The 25794-nt window shown below is 43.5% G+C and overlaps 2 protein-coding genes across 2 annotated transcripts in view; both read left to right on the top strand.

Moving 5' to 3' along the window:
• Window positions 1–757: 757 nt before the first annotated feature.
• lrrc56 (leucine rich repeat containing 56) lies at window positions 758–9364 on the top strand. Its single transcript, XM_076733968.1, has 12 exons — window positions 758–922; window positions 1385–1472; window positions 2111–2171; window positions 3453–3549; window positions 3849–4046; window positions 6561–6738; window positions 6820–7041; window positions 7384–7451; window positions 7567–7709; window positions 7936–8147; window positions 8327–8640; window positions 8906–9364. The coding sequence occupies exons 1-12, from the start codon at window positions 758–760 to the stop codon at window positions 9101–9103; spliced, it is 1944 nt and encodes a 647-aa protein (XP_076590083.1). The 3' UTR covers window positions 9104–9364.
• A 4006-nt stretch (window positions 9365–13370) lies between these two features.
• Window positions 13371–25794, top strand: part of rassf7a (Ras association domain family member 7a) — a 36296-nt gene continuing 23872 nt past the window's right edge. Inside the window, exons 1-2 of the mRNA XM_076734024.1 lie at window positions 13371–13459; window positions 18841–18985. The gene's annotated coding sequence lies outside the window, so the exon portion shown is untranslated. The remainder of the gene's footprint in view (window positions 13460–18840; window positions 18986–25794) is intronic.

Below are 25794 nucleotides of genomic sequence, written 5' to 3'. Positions count from 1 at the left end.
ACCGCCATTTTCAAAGTTTCTGTGGTGAGAGCTACAAGAAAAACTGGACCAAGCCGAAGAAAGAATTATCGAAGAGGTACGCAAGTACGACCACCTCTACAACTCCTCTTCGCGGCAGCAAGAGCCCCCCGAAACCATACAAAGACACAGCCGCACCCCCCTAGCGGCTTGGCGGTGAATTGCGGAGCAACGCGTTCCCTCGACGCAGAACTACGAATGCTCAGTGACGGCGTAGGGTGTACGCCGTAGGTACGGCGTCGCCGCGACGCCGAAGCCTAAACCAAGCTTAATAGTGGCAATGTATCCCCTCGAGCTGTTCTGAAGAGCTAACTGTTACGCATGCACTACATATCCCAGAGAGCCACGGGTCTCTCAGTGCCGTATCCAGGAAGTCGTCTATGGTTGTCAAGCAAACTTTTGCTTGTGAGAAAAGTGCTCTTAGTCTGTAAATGGCACACCGTAGAGCTTTTTAGCATGCAGTTTCCTGCACCAGGTAAATACATATTGTTAGAAAAGACACCAGATAACACTAATTTATAAAGTGCATATTGTTGGTATTAGATTAGAGTGGAATATTGATTCATTTGCCTCAGGTGTTATCATCGTTTAACCATTCAGTAGTAACGTTAGCTGATGCTAGCTTGTTAGCTAACTCATTTAACGCTGCTAGATAGATTATTTCTCAGCATTTTCACTTTTTTAGAACCAATGTTGTCCGGACGCTTTCATTGCAGGTCATTTCAGGTAGCCGTGAAAGATGAGTTACTGTCATGGGTTTGTACCCCAGGAGGTTCGGCCTGGTACAGCACTGCTCCGAGTGACTGAGCTGAAAGGATCGAGCCACAGCAACCCAACCCCTGCCACAAAACCCCGCGAGGACTCTCAAACGGCAGTGGAGCCTTACTTCTCTCCAGAGAAGCTGGTAAGTTTGCAGAAGTGCCTAAGGATACGGTCAGTATTTACCCAACTGATTCACCCTGTTCTCCCTTGTCTTTGTCTCATTCACATGGTTAATCAATGTGCATAAAATGCCGGCCTTAAGAAAATCTCTATTACTGGAGATCAGATTATCACCTAGTATGTGTCCTGCCTGCAGTGTATTATGGTGAAACGATTCTGTTATTGCCCTTCCCTATGCCCGATGAACTGCTTTATGAACAGTAACTAGAGAAAAGGCTGCACGTGCTGTGCAGGTTGAATTTTCAAAGAGAGATGGGCAGACAGAATTATTTCACATCACAGCCTTCACAAAACTTATCACATCAACACAGGCGTATGTCTAAGGTAAATACTGGATGATGAAAATATGTCAAGTGAAGACTAAACCCAGTTCAGCATGCCAGTACTGGTCAGCTGCTGTACTGGTAATTTCCGTTCCTCTCAGGAATCGCTTTGTGGAACTGGGGACCTCTCTCGTGTGACCTCGCTGGAGATCTGCGTAGACACACAAGAATACTCACTGGGTAACATTGGTAAGACATACAGAACATCAGAGCATTTACACATGTAAATCATGGCTTACTATTTCAAACCATTTGGCAAAGGTACAAATGAGAGCCCTCTATTTGTTGGTGGTATTGGTTTTATTGTTTATATCTGGAGTTCCTTATGCAAACATGGTCACACACTCAGTAACTCCTTTTACATTTCAGTTCATTTTTATAAAACTGACAGAGTTTTTGACACCTTGTACAGTAATGAATCATAACAGATGTTCCTTATAATGACTAAATAGACAGTTACAAACCAGAACTAGATAAGACACATTCAAAGACATTGCTATGACTCACACAATGTATCCGTGATAGATTTCCTGTCAGGTGTGCCAACCTCAGTGCAGGATGAAGGAGTTGATAATGGTGGAGGAGCGTCTTCATTACGCTCACCTTTGTCCTCAGTAAATAGATTTCACAATGAGTGCAGGCATGACAGAGCATGTTTGAGTCATGCCTAACCTGCCACAGTTGGTGCTCATCCTTTTAGCTAATTGAACACCTGATGAGGTGAATTTGGAATTGTGCCAGGAGGCTAGTTTAAAACTTAATAAATAATCACGCCACTGTTACATGAAAGTGACAGATGTGGCTTTGTTTATTTGATCATCTTTTAGGTGTGTACTTGCCCAGGCTGGTGCAGCTCAGAATGAACAACAGCATGATCATGTCAGTAAGGTAAGCGTGAAGTTACATAACACGAATACTAACTTCTTGTTTTTGTCCTGATTTGCAACCTGTTCCGAGGAGAACACACAGTCATACTCATGTTGACAGCACGTCATGGAATACTACAAATACTCAAGAAGCTGCAAATCCCCAAAACAAAAATGAAATATGGTGTGAAACAAACCAGAATTTATGCTACTGGGATACGCTACTTGTCACTTTTCACATTTAGCTTTTGTTTAGAAACAAAGTAAGCAGGTCTGGGTCTTTCCATGAGGAAAACTATGATTTGACCTAGAGTAGTGATGGACCAATGGGGATTACTGTCATGCTTCACACTGGTCATGTGTCCTAGAGGACACTTTTTAATGAAACACAGTGCTTGGAAGCACTGCAGAAGATCTGAAGTCACACAGATGTGTACCTTATGGGAGAAAACAAAGTGTAATTTGGTTGCAGCGCAGGAGGAGGACTCAGCTCTGCCAAGGTTTTCCAACAGGGACTTGCAATACAATGCTTTTATTTGGAAGGTGCATGTTGTTGCTTGTGATCAGCAGACACCCACATCTGTGGTGTTGGGTTCAGTCTTAGGGATGGATACCCATGGAGAACAGGTTCACTCACCTGTCTCACAATAGGACACAGAGAGGTTAGTGGCATATCACCTTTCAGATTTGTGCATTTGGACAAAGACAGGAAAAAAAGGAAAAAAAGAAAGGAAATATGCAGTTTCTCCTGGATTGTCCTAGCAGTTTGATTGCAGCCACAGCGGTGTCATCAAATCGGATAGAAGAAAAGCAATAAACCTCCAGAGTGACAGACAGATAGACAGACAGACAGACAGACACACAAACACACACACACACACACACACACACACACACACACACACACACAGAGTAAGCTGTCCTTATAACAGGACAGGTGGAGAAATGTGAGGGATAAGAAAATACAAGCAGAAAGATAGGGAGCTGTCTGCTCCACCCTGAGAGTAGCAGAGCAGAGCCAGCCGGACGTGCACTACCTCTGATAGCATTTCCTGCTCTGGGCTGTGGGAGCTGTAGTGAAGAGGGTGTTACAGGGATGTAGATACACTGACTGAGACTCTGCTGGAAGGGTCAGAGCAGGGGTGTGCAGCAGAGACAAATGGGCGGCAGAGTAGAGGCCTGCAAGAGTGAAGAGAAAAGAGCTTCGAGCTTCAGTGGCCAAAGGGACTGGATAGCCTTTCACAGGGTTGTGTAACTCCCCTCCCTGCCTCTAAATCAAGTCTGTGCTATTTTGTCTCCTTAGAGACCTGGGAACCACCCTCTCCCACCTGCAGGTGCTGTGGATGCCTTGCTGCTCCCTGCAAGACCTAGATGGCATTTCTTCTTTCTCTTCCCTCAAGGTAGAGTTTCTAGGTTTCAGATTGAGACAGTTCAACAAAGCAGAAAACTGTTTTGGGGTAAAAATCACAAGTGCTATGCTTTTCTTATTTTATTAAAATGTTTAAAATCTGTATATACTTAATCAAAGGAAAAAAACAAGGACTTCTTGTACACATGTCTATAATTGGTTTAAAATGTGTTTCTTATCTTAACATGAGTCATGACTTGAACAGTGCTGTGGGTTATTTCCATATATCTGTGAGTAATGATATAATGATATAATGTTGATTAGTGATCACAGTCCCTTTTTCCGTTTCAGGAGTTGTACATGGCCTACAACAGTGTGTCAGACCTGAGTCAGGTTGGCATGCTGGAGAACCTGCAGCTGTTGGATCTGGAGGGGAACAATGTGGATGACCTAGTCCAGGTTCAGTATCTGGGGTTGTGTGGCAAACTCCAGAAACTCACCCTGGAGGGCAACCCTGTGTGTGTGCGCCCAAACCTGACTGCCATCCAGGTAGGGTCATGTTCTGCTGATGTTGTTTAGACCATAAAACTAAATATTATGCATTTGTCACCTCCAGTGAAAGGAGATGGCACTTGAATAAGGTAACAGATCAGATTGAACTCCAAATGCTGGCTTTTCCTTCCCTGGACTTATCCGCCTGTCCTTGTCAGACTCCATGTTTGTCCTTTGTGATTCAGCAGACACAGATATTTGACAAACAAGCATTTTTCCAAAGGAAGTGTAGTGGAATTGGAGACAGCAGGGAGAGCCAATATTAGCAACAATAGTCACGTATCTGCCTGTCCTGTATTTAAGACCAACAGCTGTCATGTCACCATCCAAGAATGATAATGCACTGACAACGATGCAGGGAGAACTTTTGATGGAGTTGTGTGTGTTGGGATGTTTTCTATGCAGTTGTGTAATATACATTTATCTGATATTCTTATGCGGATTAGTACAGCAGAAGAATGCACTTAAAATCCCGCATCACTGTCACCTGATGCAGCCAGTACCAAGTAGAGCCAAGTAGGAGAAATGTGGCAAAAGATATATGGAAAAAATAGAGAATGGGTGGACCCGAATAAAAGCTTGAGCAAGGAGCTGGGCCGATGTTGATGTGGTAAAATCCAACTTGCAAATGCAACATGTGGCTTTGATGTAGGTATCATTCAGTTAGTTGTCTCTCCTGTGCTTGCAGGCTTTCAGCCCTTTGTCAGATAATGACTGAAATGTAATTAGCATGTGCTGAGACATGAAAGTATCTGTGTGATCTCACCACTCTGTAGCTGGGTCTTCAACACACCAGATAGGATACAGGGAGAGCGGGAGGCATCGGCATAATCAAACATAACAGCCACATAGCTGGCACACTCTTCTGTGGAGACACCATAACACAGACATATTGTTTCATTATTAGCCAGTACATTTTTATTTGAAAATAAATGGCCTGTGCATAAGGCAGCTCACCATGCGCATATTCAGCGATACTGAGTGTAGCTGGATATACAGGGTAGAAGCTGCATTTCCACCCTCTGCTGATTCAAGACACAGTGTGCTGTGAGTTTTTTGGGCCACTGTGAATGTGTTTATTTACACCCACCAGCAGAGCATTAATTAGGAAACTAGGGCAATGAGGGGAGATGCTGAGCTGAATATGCATTAGGCCTGTGCTTTGTAGTGACTGAAGGGTTCTTGGGTTTGCTGTCTTGCCAAACTATCAGTCTTCTTGGTCCCGCTCTCTTCCCATCACACACACACACACACACACACACACACACACACACACACACATGCACACACACACATGCACACATCCGCTCACTTCCTTTCACCCAGTCCTCATTCTCCTCCTCTTTTCTCTTTCGTTTCCTCCCTGCCAGCCTTTCACTCTCTTTTTCATTCATTACATCTGTGTGGTTTGGTGAAGGGCAGAAGTGCCGAGCTCTAATTTGATCGCTCAGGAGCTCAGTGATTCACTGCACTGTCTCTTCTCTCTCTCTCTCTCTCTCTCTCTCTCTCTCTCTCTCTCTCTCTCTCTCTCTCTCTGTGTACTGATTAAAGACCGAACCTCAGTGCAAACTGCCCATTATAGACTTTAGTTGCACTACTTATTAACCTGCATAGCTGTATGTCTTTTGCTTCCTCGTTAGAAGTTAAGGTCCATAGAGCTCATTAAAGCATCATAATAGTCAAAGCTGAGTGCAAAAAGATATAATTAAGGCTGGCTAATATGCATTATCTTAATGTGATGCTAACTGCTGACAATTTTAGACTGTCATATATTTGGACTGCTAATGCGGCACTGATTTGATTGACTGTATTGACAGCGTTGCAACTTTTTTTGGAAGCGGGCTTGAACTATATGTTAAATGGATCAGTCCAGCACAGGTCTGAGCAGTCTTTTCATTAAATTAGTTTTTTGTATCATCACCACTGGCACATACACTGAAACCAGTGCATGGCCATGGCAGGAATATGTGCATCGGTATGTTTTTCATATAGAAGACAATCCTAAAAATCATTGTTATGTACACAAAAGGCCACATGCCGTTAAACTGAAATAATTATATCTGCACAAAACAATGGATCAGCTCATTTGATGTACTGCTGAAAGTAATTTAAGTGAAATAAAACAGTGCATGCAGCATCTTCCTTTTTAAACAGAATGAAATCACAGAATATAAATTAACATCACAACCTGTTTAAACAGTGTGTTTCCCTGTGTGAACTGCACAATGTTTCATGTTAGGTTTGATACTTCACAGGCTACTCATGAGACGCCTGAATCTGGCACAAGTTACAATTCTGCATTTTCCAGAATGCTACAGTCTCTACACATTTTTCCTCACAAAGTGCATGTCCTTTAAAATACCAGGTATCTGAAACAGACAATTTCACTTGCCTGTGTTGAGGAAGAGTAAGCCCACTAAAGTGTAGCAGTCTACACTACTGCACATACATTTAAGTCACACTTTGCAACTCGATCATGCTCTTTCCTGGTCTTTCCCCCCTTCTACCCAGACGGCAGACTATAGCTATCGGGCTGCAGTGAGAGACTTGGTCCCTCAGCTGCGTTACCTAGACGATTTAAAGGTGGAGGAGGACAGGCGTAGCTGCAGCACCATCATGGGAGAAGACTGGGCCATTCTCCGAAACGCCATCAGAGAATGCAACTCCTCTCAGACGGCCACTGGAGACGGTGTGTGTGTCTGTATGTTGTTTTGCGTCATTCGATGCGAACCAGTTAATTACAATGGCCCACTCACTTTTGTCTTTGTAGAGGAAACAGCGGACGGTGCATGTCCATACAGCAGACCCACCTCAGCCAGGCGCCCTGCTTCCAGCCACTCTGGTGTCTGGCCCCCCTCATCAGCAGGCTCCAGACCCCATACTGGCTCCAGACCCATGTCATCGACCAGGCCTGGAGCTCTCTCCCCTCCTGGATCCAGACCTGCTTCTGCAGACTCCGCTGGAGCAACAGAAACCGACATCCTGACGCATGGTTAGGCTCTCCTGTGCTCATGGTTCCACTGTGAGATCTTCTCCATCCAGCCACACTGTCATAACTTCTCCAGTGTTGTAAACATATGTGTCGCTGCTGTAGTGCATTGATTAACTATGTCTGTCACAGTAAACAAACCACCAGAAACTGACCCATCAGGACCATTTCCACCTGTACATTTTATTTAGTTTTGGTGCCAATTCTCTTCTCCTTAGCGTCACTCTGCACAGATTAACACTGTCAACAGCAATCTTTACTCCACACTGCCACCAAGAGGACTTGTTTGTGTCTGAAAACGGTTCAGTTCACTGATATCCGTCTCTCACCTGTGGATTCATGAAGGAGCTGGCAAGATCCTGTTCTGTGGAAACTCAGTCCAGGCTATTCGATCCAGGCGAGAAAAGTTGAGGGTAGGTGGTGTGTTTTGGAAGAAGAAGCAAAAATTCCTTCAATTAAAAAAAATCTTTACTATTGTCTACTGTCTCCTATCCATCCCACTCATTTGCTGTCTCTTCCGTCTCATAGACAGCACCCACCAGGTCTCCATCCACGCTTCGTGATCTGCCCATGCATGTGCCCGAACATACGTATGACCTTGAGGAGGCTGATGTTAGAGAACGTGTTGATGTTTTTGCTGAGCTTAGAGCTTGGAGGGAACAGCACAGCAGGTACTGTACCAACTACTTGCCCTTTTTCATGAGCTGAAATCACACTAAATGATATGAAGGCTATTTTTTAACATTTGGTTTGTGATGACAGACCGTGCACACTCAGTTACATGGATCACTCAGACAGTTGGGCTCAGAAGTCTTATAGTTTGTTCCTCACTTCAGCTGTCAGCCTGATGTCCTCCTCAGAAGATGAAACTAAATACCTCTCTACATTGTCTTTCAGGCGTCTTCAGGCCATAGAGACAGACAGACTACCACAAGTCCTGACTATTCAGCATAGTGATGCAGAAGAGGGAGAAGACGATGATGATGATGAAGAAGAAGGTTTTTGTGGAATGAGGAACGACAGTAGTGATGAAGACCATGGAGTGGAGAAGCATGGTGACAGCAAAGCTACTGTCTCACCAGATTCCTCTGTCCAGTCTCTTTCCCCAGGTGAATACTCACTAAATAAGGAGTGATGTTGCAGGTGAAAATGGAGAGAACTTAAAAATGATGACGATCATCTATCCACGATAATATCTAAGTTGAAAACAAAGACATAACATATGATATATCAGTAGATTACAAAGAGTAATGAAAGCTACTTTGCAATGATTTTCTTTTGTTTTCAGACCTGTGTCACAGAGAAGCCTTATTCCCTGACGTGGCTCGACTGTCCTTGTCCCCAGACACCTCGCTGTCCCCTTCTCGCCCTCTCGGCTCCACAGCAGTTACTGCCAGTTGCAGGTCATTGGGGATCCGTGCACGGAGGCTTCGACTCAGCCAGAACAATTCAGAACATTTACCTGATTTCAGCAGAGTAGGACGCTTCCTTGGGACAGGTGCCACAGCAGGAGACACAGACCTGACACACCAGAGGGTCAAGCAGTTGACCAGGACTGATGTGCCTCTGTTGCCCCTGGCAGCACACATACCCCGCCCACCCGCTTCAAGTGCCCCCGGAGAAAGGCTCATGGATTCATGGTATGGCATTAAGATACTTTTATATGCATGCGTTCATACAGTAGGCTTTTTCTCCATTTTTGCTCTTAACAGCTCCTGTGCTCTGCATTTCAGAAAAAATAATGAATTGAACTTTGAGCTGATGATATTTAAAAAAACAAGACCTTAAAATGAAACTCTTCATATGATTGTGACTAGTTGTTAGTTAGCACTGTGCAACTTAACTTGACAAATAAGTGGTACTAAAGAAAAGTTCTCTGTCTTTCAGTGCAGAGATGGACTTATCTAGTTTACAGTCTGGCAACAAGCATTTTCAAAGTCATCAGACATCCAAGCTCCTGGACAGAGTGACGATTACTCGCCCTCACACAGCCAGGGCAGCTCTGCAGAAACATCACCCGCACCGCATACTCCAACCCTGCAGAGGGAGCTCACACCCAGATTGACACCAGAATGGGCTGATGTTTGGTTGCCTGGCCAGGTCTGGTCTGGTAGCACGGAGGACGTTTGGGGGCACCATGCTTTGAGGTGCACTGGGATTAGATGTTTTTCAAGATATTGAAAGCATTCCCATGTCAACATCCAGTGAACTCGTAGTGTGCGAACAAAAGGAACAGTGTACAGTCTCCAGTTAGAGGACTTATATGCAGAGATTATCCCTTTAATGTGACGCAGTTGCTGGTTTTCTAATGGCTGTATTATGTGAATGAAAATGAAAGGGGATGGGACTAATACCTCACATTTGCATTTCTCAAGTTGAAATACTGAATTATTAAAATTCAAGTGCTCAAATAAAAAAAAATCTTAATTTGATTTTAGATTCTCTTTCATTAAAACTGAGCTGTGCGTTTAATAAAATGCAAAGATTCATTCCAGGTAAGGTTTCCTACTGACACAATGGTTGTTTTGATACTCATGGTGTAATAGTCCAATGTTGCCACTTGAGGGCACCATCTGTAAACATTCAATCAAAAGCTTGATTCGTTGCTTAAATCACCTTGAGCAGACAATCCTTCAAATCCACCACCTTGAAACACAAGAGTCATTCCTTTTGCTGCCCGTCTGTCCTCATCGAAGGTGGCATTTACATCAAAGAGAGTGTGATTTATAATATGCAGCGCAAATACAAGTGTTCAACATGCAAGATTTGGCCCTGCACACTGCTAATGCAGGAGAGAATGTTTCATGATGGATCGGCTGATACACAAGTAATGGACTGGAACGAGTCAAGTCTATTTAGAGTTTAAGTGTTCTAATTGTGCCATATGCTTTTTTTTCCAAGAGCTGTGAGAAATTACCCATCCGTTGGACTGTGCAGAACAATCTCAGACTGATTTTGAGAACCAGACAGGCAGCCACATCTAATGCCTTAGTAGTTCTTAAGGGCATACACTGGTGAGAGTCACAGTTTGTCAGGCCAATCTTAACATGAAATTCCATCTCAGGGGAACCGCTACAACCAGCATGCAGATGCTTCCAAACTTGCCCCTGTCTTTTGTGTGAATACCTGATGTGAGTGCACACACATCAGAGAGCCCCTCCCATATGTCTGTCATCCCTACTTCAGTTTTGTCCACAGAAACAGGATGTAAATAAAAGAGTCAAAGTAACAAAGCGTAGGCAGTTATTAAACCATAAAACCCCAACACTCCTCACCACAGTGTTGGATTAAGAGATGTACACATGTGTCATACAAAGGAATGCAAGATGTGTGTAAACACGAACGGTTGCATATCAACTCATCCATGAGACAGCGCTTATGTAACTTGCATTTCTTATCTTCGAGCAACTCTTCCATCACATAACTGTAGCACCTTTGATCATCCCTCGTTCCCTGTCACTCACTCACTGGAGCTCCTTACGTCTCAAGACACAGACAGAGGAGCCCAGAATGAAAGGAGAGGCCTTTTATGGTAGGAAAGTGGGACCGTGCCCACCTACTGTCTCTGGAGAGTCTTGTAATTACTCTGAAAGGGACCATTGTCACAGCTGGTCAGGACTCTGGACCTAATCTGGCCTGTGAGATGCTTTCTTTCACTCCCCAGCTATTACCAGACGATGTGACACACCAGAAGGGCCTGTTTCTTTATCAGTGGCTCTGGGATGGTTAATACTGTAGAAAAGCTGAAAATCAAATTGAAAAGACAAACAGTTTCCTTTAATATGTCTGAAACAACAATGTCAGTACAGTCATTATTTTTTAGTAAGGATTAACTTTCACCATTCACACCACTGAAAAAAGGAAATGGTTGCTTCTTAAAAGCATGCATCTGTCTCTCTTACTGTATATCTAATAACGACCACCGTGGTTAGCAAAGCCAGGGTCCACGGAGATGGTCTTTTCAATCAAAAATCAAATTAAAAAGACAATTATAGCACTGCAGTTCCACCGCATCATAAATTTGCTTTGTGAAACCTTTACCCCAGAGATGATTATAAAACACAGGAGGAGGATAATGTTATTAAGGTAAACATAATGGACAACAGAGTATACGACAGCAAAATAAGTCCCTCTCTGTCACAAACACACACACACACACACACACACACACACATACAAGAGCAACAGAAGCATACATTTCTGTGAGTGAAAAATGTGTCGATACATGCTGCGAACACCACAAAAACAAATATCAGATGAGGTAGATGTGATTCAGTTAAATCCATGATCATGTCAGGAAGGTTGCGGTTGCATTCCCCAAAAGACTCCATCAAAGCTGCAGAGACCGGAGGTTCATGTAATAATCTATCTGCACACAACACTGCTGTACCTTCATGTTGTGACTGCAGCCAACGAGATGGGTGTGAACAAATTACAGGGAAACGGGTCGTGAAAACACACACACACACACACACACACACACACACACACACACACACACACACACACACACACACACACACACCAAAGCAATGTTGCGACTGAAAGGGAATGCAAATTTAGTTTCACTGGTGTGGAAGAATGTCCATTTTGTTTTGAGATGAGGCGAGTTACATTTCACTATCAGGTGCTGTAACTGGCAATACCTACAGTATGAGTTCAGACAGGCCCAGGTGAAGCTGTTTTTACAGTACACGTGAGGCTACAGGATCCTGCCTGAAGGAACATTCAAATCCCCGGAAGATATTTGAGTTACATAAGCAATTTTCTGTTGACTCCTTGCATATGCAGTCCACAATGGGCATGAGGCCATGCTTACTGAGAAGTTTCTATGCAAAGACAATACGTCTAATGTTATGTAATGTATACAGGTAAGGTATTGTCTTTGTGTTAATATACATGCTAGTTTGTGTGGTGGAGGCCCTCAACAGGTTCAAATACATGTCAGATGATTGTTTTTGTCATAGCTGAAAGCCCCATAAAATTGAACTTCTGTGCTTCTGTGATGTCTTTAAATAAAACAATCCGAGATAACGGAGGTTTAAAAAGAAAACATCACGTTGGATGGAGATGTTATTTCAGCAATAACAATATAAAGCAGCCATCTGACTCATCGTTTTGCAATGCTGAATTGATAACCGCAGCTAATATTGCATTTTCTGCTAATTCTGTTTCAAGGTCATGTGTTCAGACACTGCGAGTTGCAAGAGGCAGTAGGGATTACCTGTTGTTCAAGAGGACGTGAAGAAATGCTGTGGGACTAGAAGAGAAACCTGTTTTCTGGCCCACTGATATTGCATACACCAGTGTTATATTACAGTATCTTGGCATGCTTTTAGAAAAGAAGATGAGCGCTTAATGAAGTGTTTAAGAATGTCTTCCACCAGGATTCAGGCAGCGTTCATTTTAGCATTTTAGGTTTTCTGTGTGTGTTTATGTTTGAAACGTTTTTTGCTATAGATTATTTCATGAATCATGTAGCTTTTGGCATGTAAACATGTTTAGTCCAACACATTATTCAATCAAAAGACAAAACAAAACAAACAGGTTTTTATGGCATTCCAGTACATATCAAAGTAAGCACTGAGGCCACTGTTAGTTTTGTGTTAAATCTGGTTTCTTTTCCTTTTGTTTAGGTATAAACATACACTTTATTAGAGACAATTTTGTACGATTAAAAGGATAGTACGGAGGCAATTACAACCTTCCGCTTATCACTCTTCCGCCTCATCATGGCTGAACCACATGCCTTGACATGTATATTTTGAAGAAGACATTCTAGCATTTTGTCAGATTTCATCTCCTCACAGCCTCTATGAATGACACCCCCATCTCAGATAATATCAGCTTTAGTCTGGAAACTTGCAAGGCGGGTATTTTCAGAGTAATCTCCTGTAATTAGTGACATATCCCACATATAATCCAACACTGTAGCCGAGTGTAATTTATCTGCTGCCATCTCAGTTACCTGTAAGCCTGCCAAGAAAGCTTCACTGTTCTCACAGTTTGAATGTGATGAAATCTACTGCTGCCACCATGCTGTGTGTCTGGGATTTTCTCGACTGCTCAGGACCAAGTCCCTAAATGTCTTAAATGCCTTACTGTTCCCCTGAGACTGACAGTAATCACCTGTGGTTCATTTTTTTATATGGCATTTTGTAGAAGCACAAATTTGAATTTCGTGTTCTTCAAAGAAATTACTGAGCGTTTATCATTCGATATTGTTTCGTTTTCACCCTCGTTACTTCACTTATTTTAACACAATATCCTCGATTAATGCTTTTAATATGAAACAGCTGACAGGAAATCGTATGATTTCTGTTTCCGGGGTAGTTTGACAATAGCGGTGTTTTGACGAGTCTACGCCAGAGGATGAAGCGCTCGGTAGTCCGTCGCACGAAGCTCGACCCCTGAATCTCTTGTAAGTTTTTTTTTTTTTTTCCCAGCTTGTGTTTTATTTCGTGTCAGATTAATGTGAAACGGAAATGCTTTTGAACATTGATAAAGTATGCAACAAGTGCTGGCAAGTGCGCTCATAGCGTTGCACCTGCAGGGTGATGACAAAACTTTTCTCACTGACTCTGTTGTGTAACTTAAACAACTTAACGCTTGTGTTAGTCGACGAACCTGCTCCCAGTGACGTTAAGTTTAATTTTCCTGCACGCTCGCTATGTTGTGTGAATGCATATGTTATCAAATAGTGTTTGCCTTTAGCTAGTTGACTTAAGCTAAGTCACTTTACCAAAAAAATTCTGCTCAAAATTCAGTCAAAGTTGCGCTAACGTCACCCGTTAACCCTGTTGTTGCTTTGGTTCGTTTCTAAAAACGTCAAACCAAAGTTAAGCTGCACTAAAATGTCAGTGCCATTTAAACAATACGTCAACAACAACATCATCAACATCTCAAATCCTATTAATCATCATCATCTGCTTGTCAGATCGTTGCAGAATATCAGCATTCATCATCTGATAACCATTCTGAGTTGACCAGTTCAGACAACTTTTTATAATAATGACGTTTCATCACACTCATGATTCGTCCATTTGATGTTTGCTTGAAAAATTCTTACAAGGATTAATTTCTCATTACGGATTAATTTTCTGTCAAATGGACAGATGAGCTCAAACCACTTTGTTTCCCTAAACAAACCCCGACTAACGTGAAGATTTACTGCTCTGCCCGAAAACACCAGCGCCATCCCCTCAGCAGCATCCTGTGGGCTGCAGTCATGTGTTCGCCACACATGTTCTGAAGGCACATGCATGGAAACTCTTTATCTTTCTCCATTTGTTTACCTTATATCTAGCCTTGTTTACCTGTCTGTCTAGCTGCTCTGTTCAGTTTTTAGTGTAACATCATGTATTTGTCCTTCCTTTTCTCCATTGTCGCTGCAGGTCTAATTGTCTGTCAGTTGTTTGCGCTTCCTCCTCTGTTTGTACTTCTTCACTCTTACATCCTATTTTATTTATCGTGTTTTGCATCACGTTGTTTTCTTCCCTTTTCTTCAGCTTTCCCACTTTGCTGATTGACCACAAGTGAATAGCTTTGTAAATGGTTGTTGTGGCCTCTTCATGTCTTTGCCATAAGCATTTCATACATATTTCATTGACATCATAATGTTTTTTTTTGCATTAGTGTGTGGTGTTTTTATTCCAATCTGATGAGCATGTGGAACAATCCTTTGACAGATTTTCTCAAATAATGCCGGAATGAGTAACTGTTATAGAGCGAGACTGATGTATTTTTGTTTTGGTCATCTTCACCAAAATCTCCTTCAGGCCTTTTTTTTTTTAAATTGATAATTAATGCAAAGCTCTCAGTGGAATTAAGCCTGATGATACCAAGGAAAAATAATATTTAAACAGGCAAGTATGTGTGATAATGGGGATGGATTTAGGCTCAGTGCTGCAGTGGAAATTTATTCAGCGTTTTCCTCTGGTGTTTTCCCATACTGAAACAGCAGCCCACTCTTGTCTGCTGGACTAAAGTTAAAAGTTTGACAAAACGTTGACAGTTAAGCGTTCAGTTGCTTGACCTCTTTGTCCCTTCCACACTATGAAATCACTCCACGGTGACTCATCTGTCCAGCTGCTCAACACTGGACAATATAAAGGCTTCTCCACCAGCTGAGAATCGTGCACGCACATGCACTCATACTCAGTCTTCATCCCATAGACACTAAATCACAGCCCTTAATGCTAATGTATTGAGTTTCAGGAACACTGGGATACTTTAGGTCCACTGTAGAGCAAACTGTAATGTGCTACCAAGTATTGAATCATATATTTGACTTAGTCTCATGTGAGCGTAAATATAGCCCCATATAGGCTCTGTTTTGATTTTTCCTCTCTGTTATAGGAGAATAGATAGGAAGGTGCAGTTTAGTTGCACTCTCTAAATTATTCTTTTCAAACTTGTGAAGTTGAACTGCTTTCGGTGTCATTTCATGATTAAGTCCCGTCTCAATGCTGCATGTTCCATCCGCAAGGATATCCCAAGAATCTGCAGTAATCCCTGGCAAAAGAATGTGCCTATTATGTACTGACAAGCTGATACATGATAGCTAATCCTCACATAGTCCTCTCCGTTACGTTTAAAAAAGAAGAAATCAATGGTGGAGGCCTAGACTTGTCATTGCTGTCCATGTGGATACTGTCGGCTTTGTCACCTTCTCTCGCAGTGGCTCATCTGCTATCCTGTCACACTCACGCCGTAGAAAGGTAATTGGGCCCCTTTTCACTTGGTAAATGCTATTCTGAGAACGAGACCTGTCTGCCACAGCTGAAGTAGGGTAATTTACTGGTGCTGAGGCGATACATTACAAGGCTGATGATTGTGTTCAAGTGTACAGCACATTGCCGAGAAAGTGATAGATGTGTGATTTCAGTCTGAGTAATAAACCCGCCGCCTAACATTCGTAGACTGTATTGTCTCTGTTCTGTAGGGAATGTACGCTGGAGAGCCTCACTGTAATTTAGTTTACTACCGTTGGCAGATGCCAGGGTGCATTGTAAAAACACGATTCACTGCACATTCATCAGGATTTTGATTTTGGAGTCTATGTTTAGTGCAGTTTACAGCACTGCTGTAAACTCAAATGAAAGTAACCCCGAGACTCGGGGAAAATGAGTGAAGCTGTCTACTTTTACACACAGCAAAAACAAAAAGCTTTTGTCCTCTCGTTCAGGATTCAGGGTATACCAACTGAATCAAGGTAGGACAAAGAACTGTCTGCCATGTATGCTTTCAGATAGCACTAACCTGCATACCAGTGCTTCTCAAACTGAGTCAGGCCGCCTTGAGGGGTGATTTTTGTGGTGGTGAGATTAATGGTGGACAGGATGAGACGATAACTTCTACTGTACAAATGCATTTTCATGTCGGTCTTCAGCCATCTGCTAATATTGAATCAAATCAATCAACCTGAAAAGGGATTTGTGCATCGCTGCTTTTTCCAGATGACATAGCTTTCCTGGCTTCATTGGGCTCTGGCCTCCACTGTGCAAAGGGCTTGTTTGAAGGCAGGTGCGCAGCGTTTGAGACGAGGGTCAGCGCTTGTTAATCTAAAGCCTTGTACTCTTTTGGAAAGAAGTGGATTGTTCCCTTTGCGTTTATAAGCAAGATGCTGCCCTTAATGAAGGAGTTCAAGTGTCTCTGGGTCCTGTCATGAGTGATGGTAGGATGTGTTTAGCCATTTTCATCACTTTACTCCTGTGACTGGCACAGTTGGTTAAAGGTTTTTTTCTCCCTTGCATCTTATGTTCATCTTCAACATTTTGTGAGTTCCTGTGTAAACATGGATAAATCTAGCAAGAGTGCTCGGGTATGCCCTCATTGACCTCTCATGACTTAGTAGTTTGCACTGGTCTTTACACTTGCTCCTTTAAGATAGATCTGTGCACAAAGTGAATGGTGGCATATAGCTGAGTGTGGCAGCAAGATACCGTTAATGATAATAGAAACTGTGTCCGAATGAGCAAGAAATAGAAAACTGAAAGAACAAATGGACAGGCTGGACAGAACTCTGGACAGGTCTCCCACCCCAGCAATCCTCTGAATGATTACAGTGCAGCACGAAGGATTGCAGTGATAATACATGTGCCATTTTTACCTCTCCTCTCTTTATACACCTGATAAAATTGCCAATCCTGGGACAACACTGCATTTAACATCGTCCCTATCAATCCATTTGGGTTTTTAACTGTAATGTAGCCCCTCTTTTGTGTCAACTTCAGTCCCGCCTTGCTTTGTTGTACAACCCTGACTCCAATACACTTTGTAAAACATAAAACAGAATGTGCTCATTTTTGACATACAGTATAGAAAACAGTACAAAGACAAAATATTTCATGTTTGACCTCATCTACTTCATTGATTTTTGTAAATATCTGCTTATTCAGATTTGATGCAGCAGTATTCTTTCAAACAACTTGGGGAATGCTCCAGAAACAGCTGTTTGGTATGAAAGGGGAATCCTGGAAAGACTCAGTCATTCACAAGCGAGGATGGAGCGAGGTTCACCACTTTGTGAACACATGATTGGATAAAGGATATTACTACATGGACTCAGGGACACTCCCTGAATCCCTCTAGAATTTGCTAGCATGTAACACCCCCAAAATGTGGCCTTCGGACTGGACATGACAGCACATTAAAGACTGGGTGGTGAAAACAGTTTCGCTGTCATTTATTTCTTGGCTTCAACTCTTTCACTGTTGTTTTTTTTCTGCCTGTTGAATTTAAAGACTGCTGATCAAAGTATTCCTAATGAATTCTGCCTGCTGCTGATCAGTTGACAGGAGCGTCCCCTTTGTAATTACTCGCACGCTGACAGTTTGACAGTCACCGCTGTAAAACTTGTTAGACCACATGAGCCAGCGTTGCCACAGCTAATCATCAGGCGCCCATCATCAAAGAATTGTCACCACGCTTGATGAAAATACTGAATTTTGGGGAGATTTTAAATGCAAATGGTGCGAATTCAGATTTCCGTTGTGTTTCCTGCACTTCATGTGTGCAGCATTAAACCGAATGATCCCCAAATTCCTAACCCCAAACATATGAAACAACCTTCCTACAGATAGATACAAACCTAACCTAATAGATTCACCTGAGTGATTAAAGAGGGACTGAAAGGTGAGGCAGCCTTTCAAAGTGATTTTGGTCATGTATTGATGGTCAGCACTATATGGCGTGAGCACAGTTTAGGGAGGAACTAGTCGATGAATAGCCTAATGTGGAAGTAGACAGGTAATGTTTGAGTGTGCCGGCTGGAGATAGAGCCGTACCATTAGTGTCACACTGTGCTGCTCAGCATTGTTCCTCTTAGCAAACAGAACGAGGCTGCAGCCAACCTGTGTGGTGGAAAGCTGCCGTGACGATGGGACGGTGAGGAAGATGATGGGGAAATAGTTTGTTCCCTCACGCAGACGCTTACAGGACGGAGTCACGCCTGCTGACCTGTTCCCAGCCTCTGTCACTTCTCCACCGCTATCTGCCTCACTCCTTTCCCCCCATTTTTCTCCTTTCTGTCCCCTCTTCCCCCCTCTCTATCACCCTCAACCCCCTAACTTATTTTTCTCTTCCCTCCTCAGTCTGTGCATAGGGAGTGGTGTTTTAGCAGTCATGTGACTTTTTGTCTGAACACAATTGCCGGTGTTTGCCATTGGCCGATTTTTCTTTGAAAGAGCGTTGGTTTCCCGGGTGACGGGGAATGGCGGCACCACTTCACTTTTCTCTGCAGCTGCCCCCCCCCCCCCCTCCCCGCACTGCTCTGAGCCGGTCTCTCTGTCTCTTCTGCAGGCTGTGGTAGATCAGGTAGCCGTGAGCACGACACACACACACACAGACAGTGACGGGATTGTGTGGCTCTTCCTCCTTCCTCCTCCTCTCCTTCTTCTCCTTTTTCGTCAGGCAGGCAGTCACAGAGACCACTAGACTGCAGGAGGTGAGTGAAACAAATGGCCTTTTTTGTTTTTTTTCCCACTGAGTTTGTTTCTTTGCTAGTTGAACAACACATGGCTGAACTGGTTTTTCCAATGCTGCATGCAAAGTAAACACAAAAACCAGGACAGATTAGTCGTTGATAAAACAATTTCTTGCCGTTTTAAAGTTAGTCCTTGTATTTTTTATCGGTTGCATTAGTCAGCACGGTAACACTGTTTGACATGTTTAGGAAAACGCACGCTTAGCACTGCGACAATATGTAAGATTAAGTGATATTAACCGATGATGAATCATTCAGAAATCTTTGTCAGCACCGCTATGATCCTATATTGCATTTCTCCTCCCAACTAAAGTGTTTGGTACGGCACATAACATGCAGCACCACGGCTGGCTCGGCTTTCTAAATGTCCAACAGGACAGACTAAAACCATGTGTGGATGACAGGGTCAAGATGGGCCAAAGTTATTCCTCTGCTGTAATGAGAGCTGTACAGTGGGCTTAGTCCCTTTTTATGTCCCATGAAAGATTCAACAGCTGTGCGCTCTGCTCTGCTCTGCCCGTCATGGCACAAACACAATATGGGTTGTGTTTGGGAATCGGGCCGCCGTGGGAGGATTTTCTGGCATGGTTACCGTCCTGAAGTGGCGCCCTCTCCGCTTCTCTTGTCGGGCTCCACCGAGCAGGTGGTCGCGTCTATTTGGTCACCATGGTAACGCTGAAACAGGCTCCCCGCCCCTCCCTCAGGTGCACTTTATCTGATGACCTGATGGATCCTCAGCACACACACGCTCACTCTCCCATACACAAACACACACCAGCATCTGTTTGTTGACACTTGACCCCTCACAGAGAGACAGGGGACACATGAAAGAGGAGTTTGCCGCTGGCAGATGTGACTGATTTTTGTTGCTTTTATCACTGCAGAATGTGGGCCGCCAGCTTATGTGTAGTGAATGTGAGGTAAAAGGCCTCACACGGGTCCAAGGACATGCATCAAACACATTCATCGGTCCAAAAGACGAAGCAGAGTGGTTGCGCTCATCTGTGAAAGAGTCAGAAAGAGTCAACAGTGATCCTAAATCTCAGAGTTCTTCATACACACAAACCACGTGATCAAGTTCTCTTGAATGAAAGGCTTATTAAACGACAAACTACACACACACACTAGTAAGCACTAAACCATAGAAAGGAAAGACTCAGTGCAGCCATGAATAAATGCTATGACTACAGCGATGAGCAACTTCTTATATTTTTTTGGTTTCCTTTAAGGCTAGCAGCATGAGCCTAATTAGTCCCTATGAATACTTTTCTTCACCAAGTCAGCCTCCCCTCAGGCTGTACGCTTGCCTCTTTGTAAACAACTTAGCCATTTATGTCTGGCTGTTGACCTTAGACCACCTCAAGCAGGTGTAGAGTGTGGAGTCTCGTGCTTTGTGTAAGGTCATTCTTCAGGGCTTGTTAAAATGATTGAGCCAACTCATGTTTGAGGCCACAAATTGGACCGTTCATCATTCCAAGCCTCTTGTTACCTGCAGGCAAATAGAACAGATTTGAGGCTGCATGGTCAGATGGTGTGGAAATCAAACTGTTTTTTTTTTTTTTTTTTTTTTTCAAGTACGATGTTTTGAACTTATCAGTTGCTTGTCTGTTGAATGTTTGAAGACTCATTAAGTGAGAAGGGCTGGAGTGGGTGTCATTGATCCACAGCCTGGCATCGCGTAGCTGATGCAACCAGGAGGAAACTGACGCTGAGGCCTTGTTGTTGCTTCTGACAGCCTGTCATGATGTCACCGCTGCTGACCCGACAATCCTAACATTCCTGCTGATAGGGTTTTATGCAGACGTGGAGGGGAATATGTGGGAGATGTGTGGGAGAGATGCACAGACTTGCACACATATGGCCTTTGTCTAAGCGCTGATTAGTAATCTGGCATATCCACTGACACACACACACACACACACACGCGTACGTCATTAATTCGGCCTCATGCACATGCCCACTCCAGCACACACTTAGACCCTCCACCACTGCAGCGAAGATGGCGATGACAGTCTCACCGGCCTCGTTAAAATTCAACAGGTCTTTTAAGTGTCTGTACTTGAAGTTCTGGCGAATCTGTTTTGCATATATCCTCTGCTTCAAACTGAAATGTCTGTTGTTAGAATGGTGTGATTAGAGAGATCCAACTCCATTATGTACTGGTATCATCATGTCTTTCTGTGTGTGCGCATGCCTGCGTACATTTCTCTGTTTTTGTGTGCTTACAGCGCATGATTGTAGCTACAAAAGACTTTCTTACTATAACACAGCTACAGCCTTCCTTTGATCCAGTAAAGCCACTGAAGGAAAGAGATGACAGGCCCGGTGCACCGAAAGCTTTTAAGTGCTGTTTGTGCTGTTCGAGCTGCAGGTGTTTGGATAGTCCTTTCCCCCAGACGCTTTGTGGAATAGAGCGGCATTGTAAACATTGTTTTGAGTCAATGGACAGAAAAGTGAGGGTGACATCTTGGTCTATATGGAGGACAAATTGAAAAGCATTTAGACTCAACAAGCAGATGTAACACAACGTTTGTCAGACAAACAAATCACAGGCGGAGGTGTGCAGAGAAAGGTGTAGACAGACTTGGCGTCAGTGAGTGCGTCCGGGGGCCTCTCTCTCGCTCTGTGTGGGGCTTACAAAGCTTTTGTTCACCTCTGACCCCTGACCTGCTCCCACCTGATAGCGCCCCTGTCACTAACTCGCATTTCCTGTGCACCCAGCGCCTCCCCTCTGCTGGCTTTTGTTTTTACTGAGATCATCATTAAATCAGCAGTTCTGCCCCACAATGCAGACTAATATCTCATCTTGCCCACTCTTTGTTTTTCGCTCCTTGCTCTCTCAGCTAACATGGTCTTTACCAGCGTTGTAGCCTGTGGACTTGGTCCCCCTTCTGTCCTGACAGATCCACAGCCAGGACCTGGGGCATGGACAGAGGTAGTCACTGGTGTTGTATTGGGTTGGGTTTGTTTATGGTTTTGTTGGTCCGGTGCGTGAGCTTGAACCAATTTGATTTTATGTGAATGGACTGAACTACCGTTTGTCATCCTGAGACTTTCTGGCAAATTAAAAGCAGCCTGCATCAGCAGCCTGTACTGATGGTGCTAAATCCAACTTGTCTTGCGTTAGTAATAAGCAATATGACAATGTGATGAAACTCTGTGGGTCGACAGTGTCGTATACAACATCAAAGTAATGTCATGTACAAATATTTCTGGAATGCAGCATGCTAGAGACTTACTTTTTGGTCCAGAGGGACACAGTTGTGCTGTTCCAATGAGGGATCTGGTGTGGTTGTATCATTTCAGAAGCGTTGGAGTCCAGCCTTGAACTGCGGTGTCGTTTGGAAGAGTCCAACACTGAATGTCTTCTGTGATTATTTATCCAGTTTCCCATGTTGAAAACAGTTATTGTTGCTATTGGCATTGTTTTGAGCCACTCACTGGCAGTCCCATGATGCCTTTGGCTGAGTCTGTCAGCCAGTCAGAGGCGGCGTTTCTGGGCACGTGTGTGGCAGCTCTGATCTCAAACACATTGTGTCACAGAATAACATAATTACTGAGGCCTGTTTATAGACAAATAGGATGTTAAGCTTCACAAGTCGAAAAGTTAAGTTGAACAGTTATTATGAGAAATGAGAACACAGTGTGTCACCCAGTGACTCTGACTGTGGTGCCGGCACGCTTTCATTCATGGACCCTCATTATGTTCGACACAGGAGTGGCTGAGTCACAGATTTGGCATTAATGGTCTGGTATTTGGCTTAATATCAAACCGGTTTGAACATTTTTACATCTGCCCAACCCTACACTGGCAGTAGTGTTTTGTTGACTTTGCCTCTCTTTTGTTCTCTGTCTTAGTTGCCCTCTTGTATGGGTGAGGTACAAAGAGAAATGGAAAGGTGATATAGGCTACCAGACCCACCGCCGACATCCCATCCAACTTTGTGCATGAGTGAAAACTTGAGGGTCCTGCGACACTCACAACTTTCTCCCAGTCGCAATCGGGCAGGCTGTAGCCAATTTTATTTTACTGACAGCAGCGGCACGGAGCAGCACAGTGTGGTACTCATGGTGCAGCTTTATCTCAAGAGACAGATAATGACTATACATGTAGAAGTAGGATGAAAACAAACTGACTAGAAGGAGTGAAGTAAGGAGCTCAGACACCGAGGCACTATTAGCTATGTGCAACATGAAAGCACGGAGCGACAATGCTGCAGATTATGATATGGGTCCAAATTTATTTCCCCTTAAAAAATAAGTTTTGTCACGTAGCCCTTCAAAAACGCAGCACAAGGCCATGTGAGAGGTAGCAGTGTTTTTGAACGGTGGCCATTTAGTCCTGAGCCAGTCTGGACTGGTTCTGAGTAACAAGGGAGAAAAGGAGATGATGGAGAAAGGGTGCCGAAGTGCAGCCAAAGTTCTGACAACTTGGAAGCCGCTAAAAGCCAACCGAGATTCTCTTATGTGCTTCATTAGCGCGATTTGAAGAGTGTTCACAGAGGAAAAAAATAAGGCTGTATTTTTTTTGGCCTTCTTTTCAATCCTGTGTTTGGAGGAATGCAGCGTTTGTTTACCAGCAGCGTATATGTTGGTCCAATTCACCCTCTCTTCCTGTCATTTCCAGGTCGGACTCGTTGTACTCAGGTTCACCTTTGCAATGTATTTTCAATATAGCCATTGTTATTTCTAGAGATGACACAGTGACATGCATTTGCTTCCAAAACATGAATCATCCTCTGAGCCAACTTTCTGGGAAGAAAACAAAAGTCTTTGTCTGTTCTTGGTGTGCAATGTGCTATATTTACATCTCAACAGTGCAATTACCTTTGCTGGTGAAAGCCATCTCGCCTGTCATAATGATACACAAGACATAGCTACACTACTTAAGCAACAACGTTGGTCTGACCATAATGAGACATCTGCGCTATACTTAGGCATGTTTGGCGCAAACAGAGCATTACTACCTTGCCCTGCTTGCCATGAGTACAAAATCCGATGTCAACAAAAGTTCAGGATTTTGTAACTTCTGAAAATAGAGCTAACGTACTCTGCTCCCATTCCATTCACCGTCCAAGCTTTAGTCTCGACCGATCTGTTGTCCACCTGTTGAAGGCTGTTTTTAGTGAAAGGCTGAATAAATAGAGAGAGGAGAAGGGGTGGGGGTTTCGACAGGGAAGACGGGAAAGGGGTGAGCCATAGCAGCAACTTAATGCTATTCATTCTTGGTGAATAATGGCCAACAAAGACACTATCAGCATGTATCCCCCTCACTCTTCTCCCCTCCACAGAACCTATTGAACTGCTGCCAGACCCAACCAGTCTATTTCTCAGCCAGAGAGCCATCTTCCTGTCTCCTCTGAGCTGAGTTACGGCTGGCTCACCAGTCTCTGGACAGATTAATACCTACTATCACTTGTTGAGGTATGAACTTAGTAGTAGGTGATGATTGAAAGCAGTCAAATAGCTATGTAGAGTATGGAGTTGAGTGTGTTTTCGGCCTTTGTGCAAACCAGGGAAGGGTTTCTTCTTAAAGTGCAGGTTTTAAAGGTTTTCAGGCCGCGTCTTTGTTTTCTTTAGCGTCTTTGCTGAATGCAGAGGGTGGGTGTAGGAGGAGGGGGAGAAATGGTGGTTGCAAGAATGCTTGAGTCACACAGAAAAAGAGGGATGATATGTGGGGTTTGACAGGGGAGGGTGGGATGAGGGAGGCACAGCAATGGGAGGTGCCCTGAGGAATGCCTGGAAGGTGTCAGAGAGGTCTGGGAGACTTTGGACTGATAATCCTCCACATAGCATTACAATACCCTCACCCACTGCTCTGATTTCAGCCCTGCTGTCTGTCTGTCTGTCTTCAGTCTCTCAGACCAGTGAGGACGACTCACCGCCTGTTAACCTTTGCTTAGTCATGTGTTACAAAAAAAAAAAAAAAAAGTCCTTAAATGAACTTGGTGTGGGTCTGACGATGGACAAGCACATGACCAACTGAGGGGTAATGGCCTGTCAGGATCCATAAAGTGTACTTACTTCTCTGCTGCTTTTAAAATGTCACTCCTCCTTGGCACCTCAGCCTTTTCTCACTGTGGCCTTTAGTACCTAAGCAATGCCTCAGGAGGCAGTTCCCCCACTTTTTTTTTTTCTAGAATGTGGTCTAAGTGATTTGTCAGACAACACAGCTCTTAGATGTGCCAAAAGCTTTGCTTTATAGACAGAACGGTGAAACAGCTCCCATAGATGTGAGCTGACTCTCTGCGGGCCGCTGTGACTCAGCCTGGCTAAAAGCTACAGCATTCTTCACTGTGGTCTTTTGTTTGCATGATTTAATTCATCAAATTAATGCAATTAATCCAAGACATCTATTTTTGGAACATCTGCTTTATACAATGTGCACACTGGTTATTAGGCTCTGTGACTGCATGTCCTCATTAGTCTGTTCAGATAACAATGTGACGTCAGATAAAGGCAAAGTAAACACAGGGATGAAGTAGGTATTGTTGATGACCTGCTGCTGAATCATAGAGTCTGAGGTCCATAACTACCATGTTTTTTTGTGCAGCAGGAAGCAAAAGTTCTCTTTCAATGTTTTGTGATACCGCCGTGGATTTTGAAACTGGCGTCATGTCACATTTTGTCACAAGCATTTGTTTCAGTATTTATTATCCAATGTCATTGGCCAAAAAATAAATGTATTTTAATTAACTAACAATAATAATGACTAAAAAAAGGCAAAAAGGAAACATCGTCCAAACTTAAGAGAAATTAAGACACAGTTG

Source organism: Chaetodon auriga, chromosome 6, assembly GCF_051107435.1.
Source record: "Chaetodon auriga isolate fChaAug3 chromosome 6, fChaAug3.hap1, whole genome shotgun sequence".
NCBI lineage: Eukaryota > Metazoa > Chordata > Actinopteri > Chaetodontiformes > Chaetodontidae > Chaetodon > Chaetodon auriga.
Note: the sequence above shows the minus strand (reverse complement) of the source record. Positions and strands in the feature narration are given on the sequence as shown.

Bases quoted from the DNA above. Each gene is read 5' to 3' on its own strand.
- lrrc56 (XM_076733968.1), top strand. From the start codon at position 758: ATGAGTTACTGTCATGGGTTTGTACCCCAGGAGGTTCGGCCTGGTACA. The intron at 6,739-6,819 runs GTGTGTGTGTCT...TTGTCTTTGTAG, and splicing joins TCAGACGGCCACTGGAGACG to AGGAAACAGCGGACGGTGCA. The intron at 7,042-7,383 runs GTTAGGCTCTCC...GGATTCATGAAG, and splicing joins AACCGACATCCTGACGCATG to GAGCTGGCAAGATCCTGTTC.